The sequence below is a fragment of the Carassius carassius genome, chromosome 21, assembly GCF_963082965.1.
Source record: "Carassius carassius chromosome 21, fCarCar2.1, whole genome shotgun sequence".
Classification (NCBI taxonomy): domain Eukaryota; kingdom Metazoa; phylum Chordata; class Actinopteri; order Cypriniformes; family Cyprinidae; genus Carassius; species Carassius carassius.
In genome coordinates, this window is record NC_081775.1 from 2167076 (window position 1) to 2189620 (window position 22545).

At 42.7% G+C, this 22545-nt stretch overlaps 1 protein-coding gene and 1 pseudogene across 2 annotated transcripts in view; one reads left to right on the forward strand and one right to left on the reverse strand.

The window, feature by feature from the left end:
- Positions 1-824, reverse strand: part of cacna2d3a (calcium channel, voltage-dependent, alpha 2/delta subunit 3a) — a 243042-nt gene extending 242218 nt beyond the window's left edge. For both annotated transcript variants that reach the window (XM_059503008.1, XM_059503007.1), the window contains exon 1: positions 390-824. In XM_059503008.1, the coding sequence (XP_059358991.1) occupies positions 390-484 (95 nt within the window). In that variant the 5' untranslated portion in view covers positions 485-824. The remainder of the gene's footprint in view (positions 1-389) is intronic.
- Positions 825-14179: 13355 nt separating this feature from the next.
- Positions 14180-22307, forward strand: LOC132098229 (parapinopsin-like; annotated as a pseudogene).
- Positions 22308-22545: the final 238 nt, after the last annotated feature.

The following is a 22545-nucleotide window of genomic DNA, read 5'->3' on the forward strand; positions in this document are numbered from 1 at the left end:
ACTGCATTTTCAAATCATGTATATTTATAATAGATGAAATTTTAATGGTATTCAAGCAAATACATCCTTTAAACTGCATTTGTCCCATCAAACAACTATATGCAGTTAACTTTAAATTCAAAAGGCACTGGCTAAATAAATACATAAATGCGTATTGTGACCTAAATATTTTGGTTGATTCATTTTGATTCAGTTCATTTTGTAGAGCAGTCTGGGCAACTTGACAAATGACAAATCTGGGACAAAATGACAACAATATAAAATATGAAATTTTCTTTGTCAGTCAATACAGAAAACAATATACAAATCATCCTATTTAATTTTTAGCCTATTATTAGCACCTACTAATTATATACAATGCATTTGAATTATAAGAAAACTATACTTACACTGACAGGGGAATTCCTTTATGAGATGCACATACTCTGGTTTTGGGTGTAATCCACAGCAAGAGGAAGAATATACAATGCAGAACACACTTCATGTTTGCAATGATGACCAAAGGTTGTGTAGAGATAAATAATTGTCTGTCAACAAACTAAGCTGCCGACTAACACAGCTTGCAACAAATATATGGATGGATGTGTCGCGTGGAGTGCGTTCAAGTCAGAGATGTAACAAGGGAAGCGCATGAGCGTATTTTTGAAGGAAAGCCGCCGCTGTCATGCTTTATATACTCCAGCCGGTCTGCAGTTTTACTCAAATCAAGTGCGCTGAAAGAGAGATCCGAGGTGAGAGCAGAACGGACCGATGACGCGAGGACGTGTCACGTCTTCTCTTTCGTCCGCTTTCTGATAATCTGCTACTGCCTTTGTTGTTCTACAAAGGAGAATCCGCAAAACGATCTATCTATCTATCTATCTATCTATCTATCTATCTATCTATCTATCTATCTATCTATCTATCTATCTATCTATCTATCTATCTATCTATCATCTATCTATCATCTTTGAATGTCGCACTACGTTTCTTCCAGCAAATTCTTTCACTGAAAAAAAAATATATATATTATTATTATTATTATTATTATTATTATATTTAAATTCTATTAATTTATAATTTGATGTGTATCAACAATCATGACAAAAATGACAATTATTGGTTAATTGGCAAACTTTTAACTGTAATATAAATTATTAATTCAGGAACAAAACAATCAGTAGCTACTCTGAAATTGTATCCTTTTTAAGTAGGTACTGCTTTGGAATTCGAACTTACTTTGTAATAGTAAAAATAAATAAATAAAGCCATAGACTATAAACTGTGTCCCAGTACAGAAATAAATAAATTAATTAATTAAAAAATATAAAATAAATATGAAGATGTCACGTTGTGTTTCATTGGGTAACTGATTTGTCTAGATTATTTAGACTATTTGTAGAATTGTGCTGCTAGTAAGTTTAAGGCGGTGTTCGCTTTTTAAGCATATGTTTTGATGTCTCACTGGGATATTCCCCTTCAATGCATTCCTGTAGTGATTTTAGTGTAAGAGCCTAAATGTAGTGATTTCAATCTGAAATAGCTTCACATGAGACACCATTAAATCTAGAGGTTTTAGATTTAAGTAGCAGATTAAGTAGCATATATTTAATTGTCTTGTGCTTAAATATTACTACTAATGTTTAGATTTTGTTTTGTTCACAGGTGATTGTGAGAGATGGTAGATAATTCCTTCCTATGTTATGGGCAACCAGCAAGGGGCGCCCTGACAATAAAGAACAATCATGAAAGATTTTTGATTAAACAAACTCTTTGAATAAAAGAGTTATATAAATTGGAGGAAGTCATCTGTGTTACAATCTGTGATGGTGCGGATCGAGGAACGAGAGCGAAACGTGTAGTACAAACAATAATCTTTAATCCAAAGAATAACAGGGAAATTACACACAATCCAACGAGTAGACCCAACAAACCCTAACTAAATGGACTGGGGCTTTAAAACACAGGATAATGAGGGACTAAGGAGACACACCTGGAATCAAATTAGCAATGAACATGAGGGGAGAAACAAAACATACACAGTTAACATATCGTGACATCACTTTTACACCGTCCGTGGCTTTCTCCTTTGTGGCAGGCGTTGTTGCCAGCTCACACACCTTGACTGTAATCAGCGGCTCTGGCTCCACAAAGATCCTCAGCATTGTCACTCCATGAGGCGATGGCTCATCGGTGGCTACAGACTCAAGCTCTCCATCTTGCGGTGGGCTAAGGCATGCACTCGGGAAGATGGTGGGCTGGGCTCTGGGTCTGGATTTGCACTGGCAATATACTCCTGGGAAACCGGCGGGGAACGGAATTCATTTCTCGCCAGTGTCCACTCCACAAAGGCAGCAAATTCCGCTCAAGGATTTCGGACGACGGCGCTATGCAGCCAGACCTCCAGCTCTTGTAGCAGATTTTAATGAGAGGCTGCCTCCACCAGTGATGCAGGCCATGTTGCAAATAAATGTTTTGGTAAAGTGCTAAAAGGCAGGTTGTTTGTTGCTAGAAGTTGTTAAACGATGTTGTGACACAAAAGGATTTAGATGTCATTTTTGTAATCACGATGCAAAGCTGCATAGAAAACACAATGAAATTACTCAGAATTTCTTAATTTCACTAACATTTGCCTATATTTTAAATTACACATTTCACTCAGATAAACAAATGAAAACGATTCATTTTCGAGAAAATAAGTTCAACTATTTACCTAAATGATTAACTATAATAGGCACAAACTAAGATGTATCATAAAGAAACTATTATTATCGAACAAGTGCAACTAGCAACTTAATTCACATGTGATGTGCGTATTGCCAGGACCCTCTCCAAGTCTCTAGCTGATGTACCACTTGGCTTACTTTTCAATACTTTCTTCTTTGTGTGGTTAAGAGGAAAATGTATGTCATTTTACCATTTTATCACTTTTTAAAAGATTCTAAATTGCCAAATACATGTTTAAATAGCTACGTTTGTAGCTATGTGCTTTGGAAAACAAGTTGCTAGTGTAGTCCAAGAATTTGCAAAATCTGGCAACAACATTGCTAAATTGGCAACACTGCAGGCTACTCAGTCATTTCAGCATTTCCTGTCAAACGTCACAAGCCACTCCCCTTTCTCACAGCCTACAGCTAAAAGCTGCTAAAGAAAGCAATTAGGCTGCCTCCACTTGCAACACAAGCCCTTACATCTCAGTGTCCACTGCTACTTTTAAACCTTTTGCTTCTCAGTGGCCTCCAGCTCCCATAGCATCCCCTCCATTAGCAGTGCAGGCTACACAGGTTCTTCAGGACATCACAAACCCCACCCAATTTCCATGGCCTACAGCTACAGCAGCTGAAGCTAATGTGAGGCTGCTTCAATTTGCAACACAGGCACACACGTCTCTTCTGCTCCTCCATGTTACTAATAATCATTTTTCTTTTCTTTTCATTTTGATGCGAGAGCCTCCCAGTCAATCAAACCATTTCCATCCATTTACCGGCATTAGCCGTCTGATGCCATGAACTCCCGTTGACTGATGCGAGAGCCTCTCATTGAGTAAATAGGTTCCCTTTCAAGGGAACTTTGAAATGTGGTGTCGTTATGGTAAATGCCTTCTCGTGACCCGTGTCTGAAGCATATATAAAAAAAACACCAACAACTTGTTGACCGGCGACAGCTCCTGAGCTTGTGGGGATGAAAGAGACATCGCGAGGTAGTCTTGATGAGCGTTACTATTATTTTTTATGATCATAACCCTCCAGCTCAAATGAGCCTTCCTTTTCTTCCTGATCTCCATACAGAGATCGAGAAGGAATGGAAGAGGCCATTTTCATTATGCATCCTTCGATTCCAGCATACAAGTTATGCCAACATCAAGGCTATAAGAAAATGCCCCCCATAGAAGAGACGCTGGCTATCTATCTCTCTATGGGTGAGACATCATCTCTAAAGACTCACTCTTTGCCCCTTCAGAATACATCTCACTTGAATGGCAGGGTGTACACAGCAGCAGGCCAGACTGTCACTTCGTTGCACATGGTGGCGGTGCTCCAGGCATATCAGGCTGACCTGCTAAAGGACCTGGATAAAGGTGAGGGCCTTTCTCCCGATGAGGTAACTGAGTTGCGCCACAACACGGATCTCACTCTGTGTGCTACTAAGCAGGCAACCTCTGCTATGGGCAGGTCCATGGTGGCTATGGTAGTAATGTAGAGACATCTGTGGGTGAACCTGGCAGATATCGGGAAGAAAGAGAGGGGCTTTCTTCTTGATGCTCCAGTTTCGCATTCTGAACTTTTTGATACCTCCGTCGAGACAGTGGTTGAGAAGTTCAGTGAGGCGAAGGTGCGCTCAGTCGCCTTCAAATCCTTCATTCCACAAACGTCCAGGTCTGCGCCCGAACAACACAGGGGCATGGCTCATCTCAATCTGAGGATCAGAGTTTGTGCACTTTCTAACATCCACATAGAGGTAAGTGTGAATGCTAAGACTCTGCGCACTTTCTGAAATCCTCTATGGTAAATGTTATGCATTATTAGCCTCATTCCCTTTCTCTAAGGGTTATTGTTAGTGTTGTTGTTATTGTGAGCATGGTGTTCTTTTTGAGCGCTCATGCTGTATGTCAAGCTCCGTCTCATTTGAGAGCTGGGTGTTATTCTTCCAACTAGCCATCTAGCATTGAATATGCCACTACTGAGAGCCTGGTGTGGGGCTCCCTCAGCTAGGTATTTCACTGCTATCCATTCCAGCATTCTACCATAGATTTTCAGGGTGCTTCATCGGCTTCCCTGTTGTCTGTGTCCTGTCATTTTCTGCAGCTCGTGACCTGGGCAATCAGCGCTGATGCATCGGGGCTGGTGTGTGCAGATCACAAGCTGATTGCCCTCACCTGTCACTTGTTCCCATTCTCCCATATATTCCCTGCTGTGTCTGTCCCTTGTTGTCAGTAGATTTTGTGTTGTCATTGTGATTATGCTTGTGCTGTGTGTCCGTTTCCTTACCTTTTGGCTGCTGTGCTCAGGACGCATAGAGAAGGAATTCTTGCGGTTGGCCGTTTGCCCTAGATCCTCAATCTCGTTTCACTTTGGATTATTTTTGGATTTTTTATTATTGTACCCAATAAACGGTTGCACGTATCCTCTGCATTTGAGTTCTCCTTCTTCACAGTCCTGACAAGATTGAGTTGATGACTTCTCAATATACTGTTCTTGGAATGCATCATTTCCATCTATAGGCTGCTCTTCAGAGTGCCACAAGAGCCCGTTAGAATGGTATCTCTAAAAGTGCACATGTGTAGTATTTGTACACTTTCTAAAATCCACACTGTGGTAAGTTTGCACACTAGTACTTTGCATTCTTTCTAGAGTCCTGTATGGTGAGGGCTTTTTGCGGCAGCTTCATGCCCTTTCTTCAGTTGGTTCCATCTTGGACACCACTCCACCTATGTATCCTCTGGATACATGCTTTAACATGGTCTTGCTACTAGGGTTTTGTTGAGACAGTTCCTCCAGTAAGCTTATGCAGAATAAGTGGTAGCCCCTGTGTGACAGGCCAACACTTAGTATAATTGTAGGCTCTAAGTTGTATCCCCTTAAAGGAATCTTTCTTGATTCCAAGCCTTGAGCTCTACCACTAGCCCAGTAGTCCGGCCCTAGCAGGTAAGTTTTTGGGGTATGTAGCCTAGGCCTTTGGCCATAGGAGATAATGTCATGGACATCCATCTAACGTCCCTGGGGCATGCACTCTGACATGCACTCCCCTCAGCATGGTGGTATACCATTCTCCATAGCAACCCCTAGAGGATGCAGTTCAAATTTACCTTGAAAGGGAATGTCTCAGTTTACGTATGTAACCATGGTTTCCTAAGTAGGGATGAGACACTGTGTCCTCTAGGTTTTTCTGCCATGCTTCAGATGCAAGCTTCAGATGAAGATGTGGATGACGTTCTTTTGGCACCTATTTATACTATAGTTGCACCGGTAGTGACGTCATGGGCTGTTGCCGGCCAACAAGTTGTAGGTGTTTTTTGAATGTATGCTTCAGACACGGGTCACGACGAGGTGTTCCCAATAGCGGTCCCTAGAGGATGCAGTGTTAGTGCATTAGCCAGTACTATCTGATGCTGTGGGTTGCTCCTGTCAAGAAGCAGTGTGAGCCCTTTAAATCTGGCTTCCCAAATCTTGCTGCTCGTAGTCCATTGACTAGCTGCTCCTGTTGGAGGCAGTACGGGCCCCCAGTCGGATAGCCCAAAACGGATCATCTATTGGTCAGTAGGGCTCTCCCACCTGACGCCATGAGCTGCTCCCATCAAGAAGTGACATGAGCCCTCCTGGGGTGAGTTTCCCAAAAACAACTATGGTCACATTACCATTAGAGTTCAATGGAACTTATCTCTATAGTTAGCTAATGATGCTTTTGGGAAATGCACTCCTGATCGGATTTCCCAAATCCTCGTTCATCGGCTGGTTGGCCCTGTCCGCCCAGCCCCATGAGCTTCTCTCTACAGAGTTTGCGTGGGCCCTCCTGTTCAAAATACTACGCTTCATCCTGAAATAACAGCACGTCAAATTTCGGTGATCATTTTGGGGGGTTTAGTCAAATCATCGGGCTGCTGTCCTTTGCTCAATTGCTTTTTGGGGTGTACTCTGGGATCAGGCTAAAATCCCAAGCTCTGAGCCCTCCCCTTGGACAGCACACCAAATAAGCATAACCTTGACTCTATTTATCTTATGTAAGTGTGAATTCATGAAATTATGTTTTATTAACAAAGTTCAGGAGGAGCATGTTCAAATAACCTGATTAACACGAGAGGAGCACAATATATATATATATATATATATATATATATATATATATATATATATATATATATATATACACACAGCAGATTTAACTCTGTTCCTCGACAGTTTTCCAGCATCCCTCCACCACCCCATCTCAACTATTTCTATCCTAATCCATGTGGGGGTACTCTGGGTTCGGGCCAAAATTCCAAGCTCTGAGCCCTCTTCTCAGACAGCACACAAAATAAGCATGACCTTGACTCTGTTTATTATGTGTAATTGTGATCTCATGAATTATACAGGTGCATCTAAAAAAAAATTTTAAATCATAAAAACATTTTTTTGTTATTTAATTAAAAAAGCAAAATTAAAAATTCAGTATCTCAAAAAAAATTAAATAATAGAATATCCCATTTTGAGCATGATTAGTTTGATTAATTTTGAGTATAAATAATGGGTACCTATTGGGTTTGTCCGGATATATACGAGGACAACAAGGTAAGTAGGATTCAGAAAGCTTTAATAGTAGAATGGCAGGAGATCGTCAGATGAAACAGACAGATGCAGTAATAAGTGCGATGATGATATCTTGCAGAGAAATGCTTGGATGTAGAAAGGATATGCAAACCGGGATACACAGGAAAGGATCACAGGAGAATCGAAGAGTATTCAGGAGGAATTGCTGGGTCTTGGGCAGAGAAGCAGTAGGTAAGTTCTTATGCTGGAATTCCGTAGAGTAACACTGGTACAGCAGAGTATACGAATCTGGAAAGTCACAGAGAGAATGTAAGCAGGTCGGTTCCTAGTTCAAGGTTCGACGGAGACTGGATGAGAATCAGAATCAGAATCAGAATGAGCTTTTATTGTCAGGTATGTTTACACATACGAGGAATTTGTTTTCGTGACAGAAGCTCCGCAGTACAACAGAATGACAGCAACAGAACATAAAACACATAATAAAAGAATATAAAAATACAAAAAATACAAATAAGTAGACAAGGAATGACAATATACAAATGACAATTGTAGGCAGGTATATTACAAAAATGCAGTTATGTATGTACATGTATATTATGTGCAAAATTTAAGTGTATACTAAGTATGTGTGTTAGATAAATTAATTGTATGTGTATATAAATACAACCCGAATTCCGGAAAAGTTGGGACGTTTTTTTAAATTTTAATAAAATGAAAACTAAAGGAATTTCAAATCACATGAGCCAATATTTTATTCACAATAGAACATAGATAACGTAGCAAATGTTTAAACTGAGAAATTTTACACTTTTATCCACTTAATTAGCTCATTTAAAATTTAATGCCTGCTACAGGTCTCAAAAAAGTTGGCACAGGGGCAACAAATGGCTAAAAAAGCAAGCAGTTTTGAAAAGATTCAGCTGGGAGAACATCTAGTTAATTGATATCAGGTCTGTAACATGATTAGCTATAAAAGCTTTGTCTTAGAGAAGCAGAGTCTCTCAGAAGTATAGATGGGCAGAGGCTCTCCAATCTGTGAAAGACTGCGTAAAAAAATTGTGGAAAACTTTAAAAACAATGTTCCTCAACGTCAAATTGCAAAGGCTTTGCAAATCTCATCATCTACAGTGCATAACATCATCAAAAAATACAGAGAAACTGGAGAAATCTCTGTGCGTAAGGGACAAGGCCGGAGACCTTTATTGGATGCCCGTGGTCTTCGGGCTCTCAGACGACACTGCATCACTCATCGGCATGATTGTGTCAATGACATTACTAAATGGGCCCAGGAATACTTTCAGAAACCACTGTCGGTAAACACAATCCGCCGTGCCATCAGCAGATGCCAACTAAAGCTCTATCATGCAAAAAGGAAGCCATATGTGAACATGGTCCAGAAGCGCCGTTGTGTCCTGTGGGCCAAGGCTCATTTAAAATGGATTATTTTAAAGTGGAATAGTGTTTTAATGTCAGACGAGTCCAAATTTGACATTCTTGTTGGAAATCACGGACGCCGTGTCCTCCGGGCTAAAGAGGAGGGAGACCTTCCAGCATGTTATCAGCGTTCAGTTCAAAAGCCAGCATCTCTTATGGTATGGGGGTGCATAAGTGCATACGGTATGGGTAGCTTGCATGTTTTGGAAGGCTCTGTGAATGCTGAAAGGTATATAAAGGTTTTAGAGCAACATATGCTTCCCTCCAAACAACGTCTATTTCAGGGAAGGCCTTGTTTATTTCAGCAGGACAATGCAAAACCACATACTGCAGCTATAACAACAGCATGGCTTCGTCGTAGAAGAGTCCGGGTGCTAACCTGGCCTGCCTGCAGTCCAGATCTTTCACCTATAGAGAACATTTGGCGCATCATTAAACGAAAAATACGTCAAAGACGACCACGAACTCTTCAGCAGCTGGAAATCTATATAAGGCAAGAATGGGACCAAATTCTAACAGCAAAACTCCAGCAACTCATAGCCTCAATGCCCAGACGTCTTCAAACTGTTTTGAAAATAAAAGGAGATTCTACACCATGGTAAACATGCCGCGTCCCAACTATTTTGAGACCTGTAGCAGAAATCAAAATTGAAATGAGCTCATTTTGTGCATAAAATTGTAAACTTTCTCAGTTTAAACATTTGCTATGTTATCTATGTTCTATTGTGAATAAAATATTGGCTCATGTGATTTGAAAGTCTTTTAGTTTTCATTTTTTTAAAATTTAAAAAACGTCCCAACTTTTCCGGAATTCGGGTTGTATAAAGTGTAGTGTGTTCAGTGTGTATCAGCTGTTCATAAGATGGATTGCCTGAGGGAAGAACCTGTTCCTGTGTCTGGTCGTTCTGGCGCTCAGTGCTCTGTAGCGTCGACCAGATGGCAACAGTTCAAAGAGGGAGTGTGCTGGATGTGAGGAGTCCAGAGTGATTTTAACAGCCCTTTTGCTCACTCTGGATAAGTACAGTTCTTGAATAGATGGGAGAGTTGAACCGATGATTCACTCAGCAGTCCGGACTACCCTCTGTAGTCTTCTGAGGTCCGATTTAGAAGCTGAGCTGAACCAGACAGTTACTGAAGTGCAGAGGATGGATTCGATGATGGTGGAGTAGAACTGTTTCAGCAGATCCTGTGGCAGGTTAAACTTCCTCAGCTGGCGAAGGAAGTACAACCTCTGCTGGGCCTTTTTCACAATGGAGATGTTCACAATGTGAATGTCCCACTTCAGGTCCTGAGAGATAGTGGTGCCCAGGAACCTGAATGACTCCACTGCAGTCACAGTGCTGTTCATGATGGTTAGTGCGGGGAGTGTAGGGGGGTTTCTCCTGAAGTCCACAGTCATCTCCACTGTTTTGAGCGTGTTAAGCTCCAGGTTGTTGAGAGTGCACCAGACAGCCAGCTCTTTAACCTCCTGTCTGTAAGCAGACTCGTCACCGTCCTGAATGAGGCCGATGAGTGTGGTGTCATCTGCAAACTTCAGGAGCTTGACAGAGGGGTCCTTAGATGTGCAGTCATTAGTGTACAGGGAGAAGAGCAGTGGGGAGAGAACGCAGCCCTGGGGAGCTCCGGTGCTGATTGTACGTGTGCTGGATGTGTATTTTCCCAGCCTCACTAGCTGCTGCCTGTCTGTCAGGAAGCTGTTGATCCACTGACAGACGGAGGTGGGCACGGAGAGCTGAGTTAGTTTGGGCAGGAGGAGGTTTGGCATGATCGTATTAAAAGCCGAGCTGAAGTCCACAAACAGGATCCTCACATGGGTCCCCGGTCTGTCTAGGTGTTGCAGAACATAATGCAGTCCAATGTTTACTGCATCATCCACAGACCTGTTTGCTCTGTAGGCAAACTGAAGAGGATCTAGCAAGGGTCCAGTGATGTCCTTCAGGTGGGCCAGCACCAGTTTTTCAAATGACTTCATGACTACAGACGTTAGAGCCACAGGCCTGTAGTCATTTAGTCCTGTAATTTTGGATTTCTTTGGGATGGGGATGATGGTGGAGCGTTTGAAGCATGAAGGGACTTCGCACAGCTCCAGCGATCTGTTGAAGATCTTTGTGAAGATGGGGGCCAGCTGGTCAGCACAGTATTTCAGACAGGCTGGTGTAACACAATCTGGGCCTGGTGCTTTTTTCCTTTTCTGCTTCCGGAAGACCTGGCGCACCGCATCCTCGCTTATCTGTATTGCAGGTGTGGGGGAGAGGGGGGATGCAGGAGGTGTGAATGGTGAGAGCGGTTGATTGGAGAGGTGATCAGGATGGGTTGCAGGAGCTGTGAATGGTGTGAACGGTTGTGTGGAGAGGCATTCAGGGTCGGTTGCAGGAGTTGTTATTGGTGTGAACGGTTGTGTGGAGAGGTGTTCAGGGCAGGTGATGGGTGTTCTTTCAAACCTGCAGTAAAACTCGTTCAGATCGTCTGCCAGTCGTTGATTTTCCACAGTGCTGGGGGGTGGTGTCTTGTAATTGTCTTGTAATTGGTGATCTTCTTTAGACTTTTCCACACTGATGCTGAGTCGTTCGAAGAGAACTGAGTCCTTATTTTTTCAGAATAATTCCTCTTTGCCACTCTGATCTCCTTTTCCAGTGTATCTTCTTTGGCCTGACGGAGCTGTCTGAGTTTTGCAGTGAACCATGGTTTGTCATTGTTGTAATTTAGTTGAGTCTTGGTAGGAATACACATATCCTCACAGAAACTGATATATGATGTTACGGTCTCTGTGAGTTCATCCAGATCGGTGGCAGCAGCTTCAAAAACACTCCAATCAGTGAGGTCAAAACAAGATTGTAAATCCTGCTCTGCTTCATTAGTCCATCTTTTTACGGTCCTTAATACAGGTTTAGCTGATTTTAGTTTCTGCCTGTAGGTCGGTATAAGATGAACCAGAAGGTGATCAGAACGTCCCAAAGCTGCTTGTGGAACAGAGTGATATGCATCCTTTATTGTGGTGTAACAGTGATCCAATATATTACTGTCTCTGGTGGGACATGTAACATGCTGTCTGTATTTTGGCAGTTCACGGGAGAGATTGGCTTTATTAAAGTCCCCGAGAATGATTAAAACAGAGTCCGGGTGTTGTTGTTCTATCTCTGTGATGTGCTCAGCGAGTTTCTGTAAAGCCAGACTTACTTGCGCTTGCGGAGGGATGTAAACACTAACCAGAATGAGCGAGTGAAACTCCCGCGGCGAATAGAACGGCTTGCAGTTGACAAACTGCATTTCTAGATCAGGACAGCACATCTTCTTTAACACAATTACATCTGTACACCACCGTTCATTGATGTAAAAGCATGTCCCGCCGCCGCGCGATTTCCCCGTTGATTCTGCGTCGCGATCCGCTCTAAACAGCTGAAAGCCCGGCAGATGGAGCGCGCTGTCCGGTATGGCGTCATTCAGCCAGGTTTCCGTGAAACACAGAGCAGCAGAGTGTGTGAAATCCTTATTTGTCCGAGAAAGCAGAAGGAGTTCGTCCGTTTTGTTGGGTAGAGAGCGTAGATTTGCCAGATGGATGCTAGGCAGCGGCGTTCGAAATCCGCGCTTCCTGAGTCTGACGAGCGCGCCAGCTCGCTTTCCCCGCCTGCGCGTCCTGAAGCGTTTGATCAGCGCCGCTGCTCCTCCGATAACAATATTCAGTAAAACGTCTGAATAATTGAAATCTGGAAAAACATCTTGTGGTGCGTTCTGCCGAATGTTCAGCAGTTCATCCCTGGTGAAACTGATTGCAGGAATATAACTAAAGACAGGACAAACTAACAAAAAGACAAAAACATATGCAGAGCACGTCACGGAGGAAGCCATCCTGTACCGGCGACAAGTATGCAACTCGGCGCCAAGTATGCAACAAGAAGTGTGCTCTTTTGTAGTGCTCAGTGGTGTGATTGAATGACAGGTGCAAGTGGTTAATACTCAGGTGATTTTGATCTTTGTGCAATGGGTGTGAATGAACCTGATAGATCCCTGACATTACCCCCTCCTCCAGGGTCCGCACCAGCGGAACGGGGACCCCAACGTCGTGGTGGTCTACCTCGAGGTCGTGGAGCCGGTCACTGTGGATGCTGCTGGTGGAACTCAGTGAGAAGTGTTGGGTCAAGGATATCGTCTCGTGGAATCCAAGATCTTTCCTCTGGTCCATATCCTTCCCAGTAGACCAGGTATTCTAGGCGACCACCCCGACGTCGGGAGTCCAGGATGTCACGAACAGTGTAGATGGGATCTTCCTCAATGGGGGGCATGTCAGGATCAGGTTCTGTGGAAGCAGGGAGAACAGCAGGATAGTGAGGTTTTAACAATGACACATGGAACACGGGGTGTATCTTGAATTGAGGAGGGAGTTTAAGCTTGTATGTGACCGGATTGACTTGGTGGAGAATTTTGAAAGGTCCGATATATCGTGGGCTTAACTTTCGACATGGTTGGCGTAGACAAATGTCCCTTGTGGAAAGCCAGACAAGTTGACCAGACTCATATGTAGGTGTTTCACCTCTTCGGGCGTCTGCGAACATCTTATGTCTGTTGACCGCCCGTTGGAGATGACAATGTGCTTCGTTCCAAACCCTTTAAATTTCTCGGAACCAGTAATTAACTGAGAAAACCTCGGACGGCTCACCGGACCATGGAAACAAAGGTGGCCGGAAACCCAGGAAACATTGAAAAGGTGTTAGTCCAGTAGTGCCCTGACGTAAAGAATTCTGGGCATATTCAGCCCATGCGAGGAACTGGCTCCATGTCTCTTGGTGGTTCTGGCAAAAAGTGCGAAGGAAACGGGTTATTTCTTGCACTTTTCTTTCCATTTGCCCATTCGCCTGAGGATGGTACCCAGATGTTAGACTGATCGTGACCCCAAGGAGAGAGAAGAAAGCCTTCCAGACCCGAGATATAAACTGGGGACCACGATCGGATACAATATCCTCTGGGATGCCAAAATGACGGAACACCTGATTGAAAAGATTCTCTGCGGTTTCGAAGGCCGTGGGGAGTCCTGGTAATGGAATCAATTTACAAGCCTTAGAGAATCTGTCCACGATGATAATGATGCACGTGATACCTCCAGATGATGGTAGATCGGTGATGAAATCTACCCCCAGATGAGACCAGGGTCTCTGACGGACAGGGAGTGGTAAGAGTTTCCCGGATGGTAAGTGGCGTGGAACCTTGGATTTAGCACAGATTTGACATCCTTGGATGAAGCGTTTTACATCTCCTCTCATCTCTCGCCACCAGTACCATGGTTGAAGGATATTAAACGTTTGAGTGGCTCCGGGATGTCCTGTACCCACGGAGGAATGTGCAGATTCAATAAGAGGTAGACAAAACTCATGTGGGACATAGGTAAGGTTGGCTGGACACTCAGGTGGAGGTGGTTCTCGTCGTGTACCTCTTTGGATCTGGTCGTAAAGATCCCAAAGGATCGGACTGATGAATACAGATGTTGGTAGGATCGATTCAGGTTCTTCAATGAGATCTGGGGGAGCATGGAGTCTGGAAAGGGCGTCAGCGCTGATGTTATTGGATCCTGGGCGGTAAGTAATGTGGAAATGGAAACAGGTGAAGAAAAGTGCCCAACGAGCTTGTCTCGGGTTCAGCCTCTTGGCTTCTTTTAGGTACTGCAGATTTTTATGGTCAGTAAGGACTGTGAATGGATGTTGAGCCCCCTCGAGCCAATGTCTCCACTCCTCCAGAGCCAGCTTGATGGCGAGAACTCACGGTTTCCCACATCATAGTTTTGTTCTGCTGGAGACAACTTCTTGGAGAAAATGCACAAGGGAGAGGTTTGCTGGTATCTACCTGCTGTTGAGATAGGATGGCACCGACTCCGGTCGTGGAGGCATCAACTTCTACAATGAAGGCAAGGTTTGGATCAGGATGACGCAGAAGGGGTGCAGAGGTGAATTCCTGTTTCAAGATGTTGAATGCTGTGTTCGCCTCTGGAGTCCAGGTTAAGGACTTGGGTTTTCCCTTTAAGAGAGAGGTAAGTGAAGAGGTTATGGTACTGTAGTTATTGATAAAACGTCGATAAAAATTTGCAAAGCCCAGGAATCGTTGGAGTTCTTTTATGGATTGAGGTGTTGGCCATGAGGTGACTGCTGTGACTTTCCCGTCATCCATCTTCACTCCATGTTTGCTGACGACATAACCGAGGAATGGAACAGCCTCTTGGTGGAATGTACACTTTTCTGCCTTGAGAAAAAGGGAATGATCTTGTAAACGTTGGAGAACTTTTGAGACATGGTGTCGATGGACAGTTTCGTTGGGAGAAAAGATGAGTATGTCGTCAACGTAGACAATCACGAATTTGTTCAGGAAGTCACGGAGTACCTCATTCATGAAATCTTGAAACACGGAAGGGGCGTTGACCAATCCATATGGCATAACGAGGTACTCATAGTGGCCAGATGGGGTAATGAACGCAATTTTCCATTCGTCCCCTTCGCGGATTCGAATAAGGTTATACGCACTTCTGAGATCTAACTTGGTAAAGATGTGTGCGCCTCTCAGTTGTTCAAGAGACGTGGGAACCAGAGGAAGGGGATATTGGAACTTGACGGTTATTTTGTTCAGTGCTCGGTAATCGATACAGGGTCTTAATCCTCAGTCTTTCTTGGCAACAAAGAAGAAACTGGAGGCTGCTGGAGAGGTGGATGGGCGAATGTATCCCTGTTTTAAGGCTTCTTGTATGTACTCTTCCATGGCTTGCTGTTCAGGGATGGAAAGGGAGTAAATGTGACCTCGGGGTACCGATTCATCTGGTTCCAAGTCAATCGCACAATCCCTTGGTCGATGTGGTGGAAGATGGGAAGCTTTTTCGGGACTGAAGACATCGGCGAACGTGGAGTAACAGAAAGGAATGTCTATAGACTGTTTTTCCTGAGGGCTTTCAATGGATGTCACAGCGATGGGAATATTTGCTGGAGAGAGAGAGACCGGCTTGGGAAGTTCAGGAAAACAAGTAGGGAAACATGTTGATCCCCATTGCAGAATTTCTCCCTTCCTCCAACAAATTACAGGATTGTGGTGTATGAGCCAGGGTCTGCCCAGAATTATTGCTGCTGTGGAGTTTTCAAGTATCAGAGGAGTGAATGATTCTTCGTGTAAACACCCGACTCGTAATGTGATGGGTTTGACTTGATATTTCACATACCCGGGATTCAGGGCTTTTCCAGTCACTGATTTTGCGGTTAACGGGGTTGGAGAGTGGATCTTCGGGAGTTGAAGTTGCCTGCAGAGGTCGCTCGAGATGAAATTACCCGCTGACCCGGAGTCGATGAGGGCTGTAACTGAAATACTAGCGTCCGCAGTAATCAATGACACTGTGGCAGATAATGGGGCAACACTTAGAGTATAGGTGGACAATAAACTCACCAGGAGACGCGGTGGTCGGTCAGGACAACCATTGATATAATGGTTGTTATCTCCACAATACAGGCAGAGATGATTCGACATCCGTTGGGCTCTTTCGGAAACAGTCAAACGGGTATTGTCAATCTGCATGGGTTCTGTATCGTTTGCCACAGGATTTTCCAATGATTGAACAGAAACAGGATGTACTGGTTGTCGATTCTCAGGATAACAGTTCTGAACACGTCAGGCCACTCGGATGGATAACTGGATGAATTTCTCTAAACCAACAATATCATATACTGCAAGTTGCAATCGAAGAGCGGGATTTAAACCTTGCCGGTAGGTAGTGATGAGTGCTTTCTCATTCCATCCGCAGCCAAGTTTCTAAATTTCAAGGAATATTCAGTGATTGAACTTGTACCTTGTCGTAGATGATAGAGTTGTTCACAGGTGGATGAATTGCCTAGAGGGCAGCCAAACTCCTCTTTGAAATGGGATATGAAAGTCTGGAGGGTATTGGTGACTGGACCAGCCTGATTCCAGATGGTTTCGGCCCACTGCAGTGCTCTGCCAGTGAGTAATGAAATAAAAAGGAGATTTTTGAACGTTCAGTAGGGAAATTATATGGCTGTACCTCTAGCGCTAGGGAACATTGAAGGAGAAATCCGTTGCAATCCTCCTCCTTGCCGGAGAAGGGCGCTGCTTTGACCATGGGGCTTGCCACACACAACGGAGATGAAACTGCTGATGCGGAAGCGAGACTGGCTGCTGCTCCGCGCTCGTCAAACACAGGCAGAGGAATTTCTCTTTGGAGCAGGATTTTCTGAATCCATGGCGGTTTTGGTCGAACCTTCTGTCAGGATATATACGAGGACAACAAGGTAAGTAGGATTCAGAAAGCTTTAATAGTAGAATGGCAGGAGATCGTCAGATGAAACAGACAGATGCAGTAATAAGTGCGATGATGATATCTTGCAGAGAAATGCTTGGATGTAGAAAGGATATGCAAACCGGGATACACAGTAAAGGATCACAGGAGAATCGAAGAGTATTCAGGAGGAATTGCTGGGTCTTGGGCAGAGAAGCAGTAGGTAAGTTCTTATGCTGGAATTCTGTAGAATAACACTGGAACAGCAGAGTATACGAATCTGGAAAATCACAGAGAGAATGTAAGCAGGTCGGTTCCTAATTCAAGGTTCGACGGAGACTGGATGAGAAGTGTGCTCTTTTGTAGTGCTCAGTGGTGGGATTGAACGACAGGTGCAAGTGGTTAATACTCAGGTGATTTTGATCTTTGTGCAGTGGGTGTGAATGAACCTGATTGATCCCTGACAGGGTTAGTTTAGAACATGCAACCACAATTATGGGAAAGACTACTGACTTGACAGTTGTTCAGAAGACAATCATTAACACCCTCCACAAGAAGGGTAAGCCACAGAAGGTCATTGCTGAAAGTGCTGGGTGTTCACAGAGTGTGTATCAAAATATATTCATAGAAAGTTGACTGGAAGGAGAAAGTGTGGTAGGAAAAGGTGCACAAGCAACAGGGATGGCCACAGCCTTGTCAGGAAAAGCTGATTCAAGAACGTCGGAGAGCTTCACAAGGAGTGGACTAAAGTCAGAGTCAGCACATCAAGTGTCACCACGCTCAGACTTCTTCAAGAAAAGGGCTACAGCTGTCACATTTCTAGGACCAAGCCAATCCTGAACCAGAAACGTCAGAAGCATTTCACCTGGGGTAAGGAGAAAAAGAACTAGACTGTTGCTCAGTGATCCACAGTCCTCTTTTCAGATGAAAGTAAATGTAGCATTTCATTTGGAAATCAAAGTCTGGAGTCTGGAGGATGACTGGAGAGGCACAGTATCCAAAGTCCAGTGTGAAGTCAGTGATGATTTGGGTGCCGTGACGTCTGCTGTAAAGCCCTGCATTTCAGCCCGAGCCCGACGGGCCCCGACTTATTTATGCCCCTAGGGCCGAGCTAAGGACAAATTTTCATGTTATAGCTCACTAGCGGGCTGGGCCTCGGGCCTTTTTTGGGTTATCCTTCTATTTATATTTTTAGACATTAATAAAAATAAAAAAATGAGAAGTTACGATAGAACGTCGACGATAGAAAAACAAACATAGACATTTCATAACCTCATAACTTTCATAATCTGATAATTCAACCCGTTATAATTACACTGACATACTGACATGACAGTCTCACGCACGCACGCATGCTTTTCCGTCAGCGCGACCCACGATTATACTTCACTTATATCAACTTACTGTAGTAGTAGCTATTATAGGCCTCTAAATTAATGTATTAATCATAGCCTAGTTGGCCAACTAATAATTATAAAATGATGATTCATGCAGCGGCGAGCATTTCTGTGTCTGCACCTGTTGTTGCGGGCCACGCAGCAAAGAAGAGAGCGCTGGCCGAGTTTGAAAACATTGTGGAGCAGGACGAGGATGACGACGATGAAGTACAGCAATACATGCGCCTGAATCACAACATGGAAGGTGATGGACGAGATGTGCTGCTATGGTGGAAACAGCACGAGACCCTGCTATTTTATTGTAGCCAAGTAAAGTATTAGCGTTAATTTGAGAGGCTTAATTGATTAAATATGTTTTAGGCTACTCGCTGTCGGCTCGGCTGATTAACGTAAATCTTCATTTAAAAAAAAATGCTCCAAACATTTTTCTAAATTAACTTGATAAAGAAATGAAAAGAAACATAACACAAAACTGACCCCTTTTTTAATTGTTGCAAATAGGGCAGGCTTCTGCTGTGTAATAAAATAAATAAATAAATAAATAAAAACACGGGCTCGTGTCGGACTCGGGCTGATAATTCTGATGAGCTGTCGGACACGGGTCGGCCTAGGGCCTGAGCGTCTCGGGCCAGGGCCGGGCTCGGGCCTAGATTTGAGGCCCGTGCAGGGCTCTAGTCTGCTGGTTTTGGCCCATTGTGTTTTATCAAGTCCAAAGTCAATGCAGCCACCTACCAGGAGATTTTGGAGCACTTTATGCTTCCATCTGCTGAAAGCTTTATGGAGATGCGAATTTAATTTTGCTGCAGGACTTTAGCACCTGCCCACAGTGCCAAAACCACTTCCAAGTGAACCCACATTCTCGACTGACAAAATGTGGCTTTTAGATCAAAAACATACTGGGCCATTAGAAATTCAGCAGCAAGGATTAATAAAGCTTAAACAATAACAATTAAGTATTGGACAGAATTTATTGAGAAACTTCCTTATAATAAGCCGATAGACCAAATACAGTGAAAAAGAATAGGAGTAGTTGGTATTCCAGGTGTGCATAGATGTGGTATGTCATCCCTATAGTGTTTATTATTTTATTAATTTAAATTTTTTTGCAAACTCTGGTTTGTATATAGTTGTGTTTGCCATATTTGTTGGCTTAATTCTAAAATTAATAAACAATTACAAATAATAATAAAAAGGAAAAATTATTCATTCATTCATATACATTCAACAAATAAGAAAAACTGATAAAATACAGATAAACAAATGAAAGAGCTTGGCTTAATGAATATTAAATTGGTAACACTTTATTTTAAGGACCAATTCTCACTATTAACTAATTGATTATTAGCATGCATATTGGCTGTTTATTGATACCTATAAACCCCATATTAATGCCTTAATCTGTATGACCATATTTTAGTTCCCTTAAAGGGGTCATATGATGTGATTTGGTGCATAAAGAAGATCTGGAAAGTTTCAAAAACTAAAGTCTCAAATCGAAAGAGATATCTTTTATCAAAGTTAAGACTCTGCCATACCCCCCTAAAATGACTCGTTCTAACACGCCCCCACATGTCAACATCACTATGTGGAAAATTTGCGCTATGGGGCCCAAATGTTCACGCAAAGAAAGAAGGCGTAGTTTCAGTAACACAGTTAGTTTTGAAGCAGTCATGTCAGGGAGATGTGTGTGTATCTAGGCGAAAGCAAAAACACTTTATTTGGCCTTCCGAAAGTAGATGCACTTAGGAATCTAAAGATTACTAACAACAGAACAGCAACGTATTTTATGGATGATCGTTTCGTGAACCTAGGAGAGGAGGTCATTCTGACTTTGCTATGACAATCTGGTGCTTCTAAATCAGCTACTGGAAGTATGTTTTGTTATTAGTTTAAGTATTTACTATTGAATGTTCAAATGCGGAGGTTTGCGTGTCATGTGTGCGTGATAGAGAGAGACAGGGTCACACAGTGGACTCAGCTGTCTTAAACATACGTAGCTTGTGCACTGCAAAGACATACGAGCATCACCAGTGTGTCTGTCATGCCACTCTGTTCCTCTTTTGGGCTGGTATCGCTGGTCTGTGCCCAGGTGCAATAATTGCAGTTTAACGATCCGTGGTGGTCTGTAGACCAGTGGGTTCAGTCAGCTTCCAGACGAGACATGCAGTTGCAGGAGTTGTCATCGTCTGGGTCTGGTCATTCCTGTTGAACACTCCACTACTTTTTGGATGGGGTAGCTATGAGCTGGAGAGTGTGCAGACATCTTGTGCACCAGACTGGTACAGCAGAAACTTGACCAATGTCTCCTACATCATTTGTTACTTTCTTCTGTACTTTGCACTTCCTTTATCTGTCATTGGCATCTCCTACACTTTCCTCCTGCACCCCACGGCAGGTAGGAAACTCAGGAAAGCTACCAAGGACTAGGGAAGATTTCATGTGGATAGAGCAGTAGTAGAGGAAGTATTTGTTATTTTACATACCTGTATTTGTCTCTATTAGAAATTTTGGCATTATGGGATCTAACTATGTTAACTAGTTGCTTATTAGCATGCATATTGCTAGCATATTGGCTGTTTATTAGTACTTATAAAACATATAATAATGTCTTATTTTGCATGATTGTATTTTAGATCCCTTAATCCATCATATACCTGAACTTAACCTTACTAACTTAATCTACCTTACTAACTAGTAATTAACAGTAATTTAGGAGTTTATTGAAGCAAATGTCATAATTAATAGTGAGAACTGGTTCCTACACTAAAGTGTAGGGTATCACGTTTTTATTACATGACTAACTTGTCCGCGTTAAAAATGGGACAGGAATTTCACAATGGATTTTTTTTCTTTTTCTCATTTCTTTTTTGTTATCCACAAAATTTTTAGCCTCTTCATGCCAAATTTACTGCATAGTCCTATGATAGGGATGACAGATTCCACTCATAGAAGGCCACAGTCTTGTAGAGTTTAGTTGAAGTCTTCAATCATCAATCGTTAAAAGGAAATTGTAAATTTTAAATGCATTAACAGATTACTTTCAACATACTATGAGTAGCTCCTGAAGATCCTCGTTCATTCAGCAGCAAATATAACAGATGTGTTAAATATCATTATAGTAATATATATCTAAATTTCGTAACAATTACATTGCAAAACATCCATGTGAAAACAAACCTAGAAAGAGAGATGAAAGATTCTTAGATTCTAAGTGCATTCCAGGAAATTGTTCATGGTTTATATTCACGGGAGAGCAGACCACAAATGCAGAGCATGTGTTGTCTTTTTCATTTACTTAAAGCAAAATACAAAGATAACATGAAACAAATCAGGAGGAAAATAATGCAGCGGACTGAAAAGAGCTATTCTATAGATATTGTTGTTATATTACATGACATTAATAATATACCAAATGTAACATTATTCTCGTGACTTCTGAAAACCGTAAACTACTGAAAATGTATGGCCCATTCAGTCAAAATGACGGATAAAGATTATGTGTAGGTTAATTTTCTGATTTGAAATGAATTGCTGCAGTCTTTTTAAAAAGAACTTCCCCAACAGGAAGTGCCCCCATTAATCAAAAGACAGTTGGCTTAATAGGAAAAAGATGGAGAGAGTTCCCAAAAAAAAGGTCTGCATGTTTTGCTTTATAATAAGCAGAGAATGCTATTTAATATTTTTCAACTTTAGTTTTTATGTAAACTTTAGATTTGTAACTGTTCTTTCTCTGGATTCAGAAGGTTTGCATGTTTGTACTACCTACTGAAAATGTCAGAGGGAGGAAGCACTGCCAGGGCAGAGACCCAGCTGGCCTGTGTGGTGGTTGTCATGGTGATATCCTTCCTGCTCACCTGGCTGCCCAGTGCTGCATTTGCACTCTCTGTGATCTTAGACCTGAACCTTTACATTGAACCTGTGATCGCCACCGTTCCCATGTATCTGGCCAAGAGCAGCACAGTTTTCAACCCCATAATCTACTGTAAATATTCTTAAACAGACTAGTGATGGGAAGTTCGGATCATTTTACCGACTCTGGCCATTGAATAATAATAATAATAATTCATTACATTTATATAGCGCTTTTATAGGCACTCAAAGCGCTTTACATAGTCAGGAGGTCTCCTCATCCACCACCAGTGTGCAGCATCCACCTGGATGATGCGACGGCAGCCATATTGCGCCAGAACGCCCACCACACACCAGCTTATTGGTGGAGAGGAGACATTGGTGG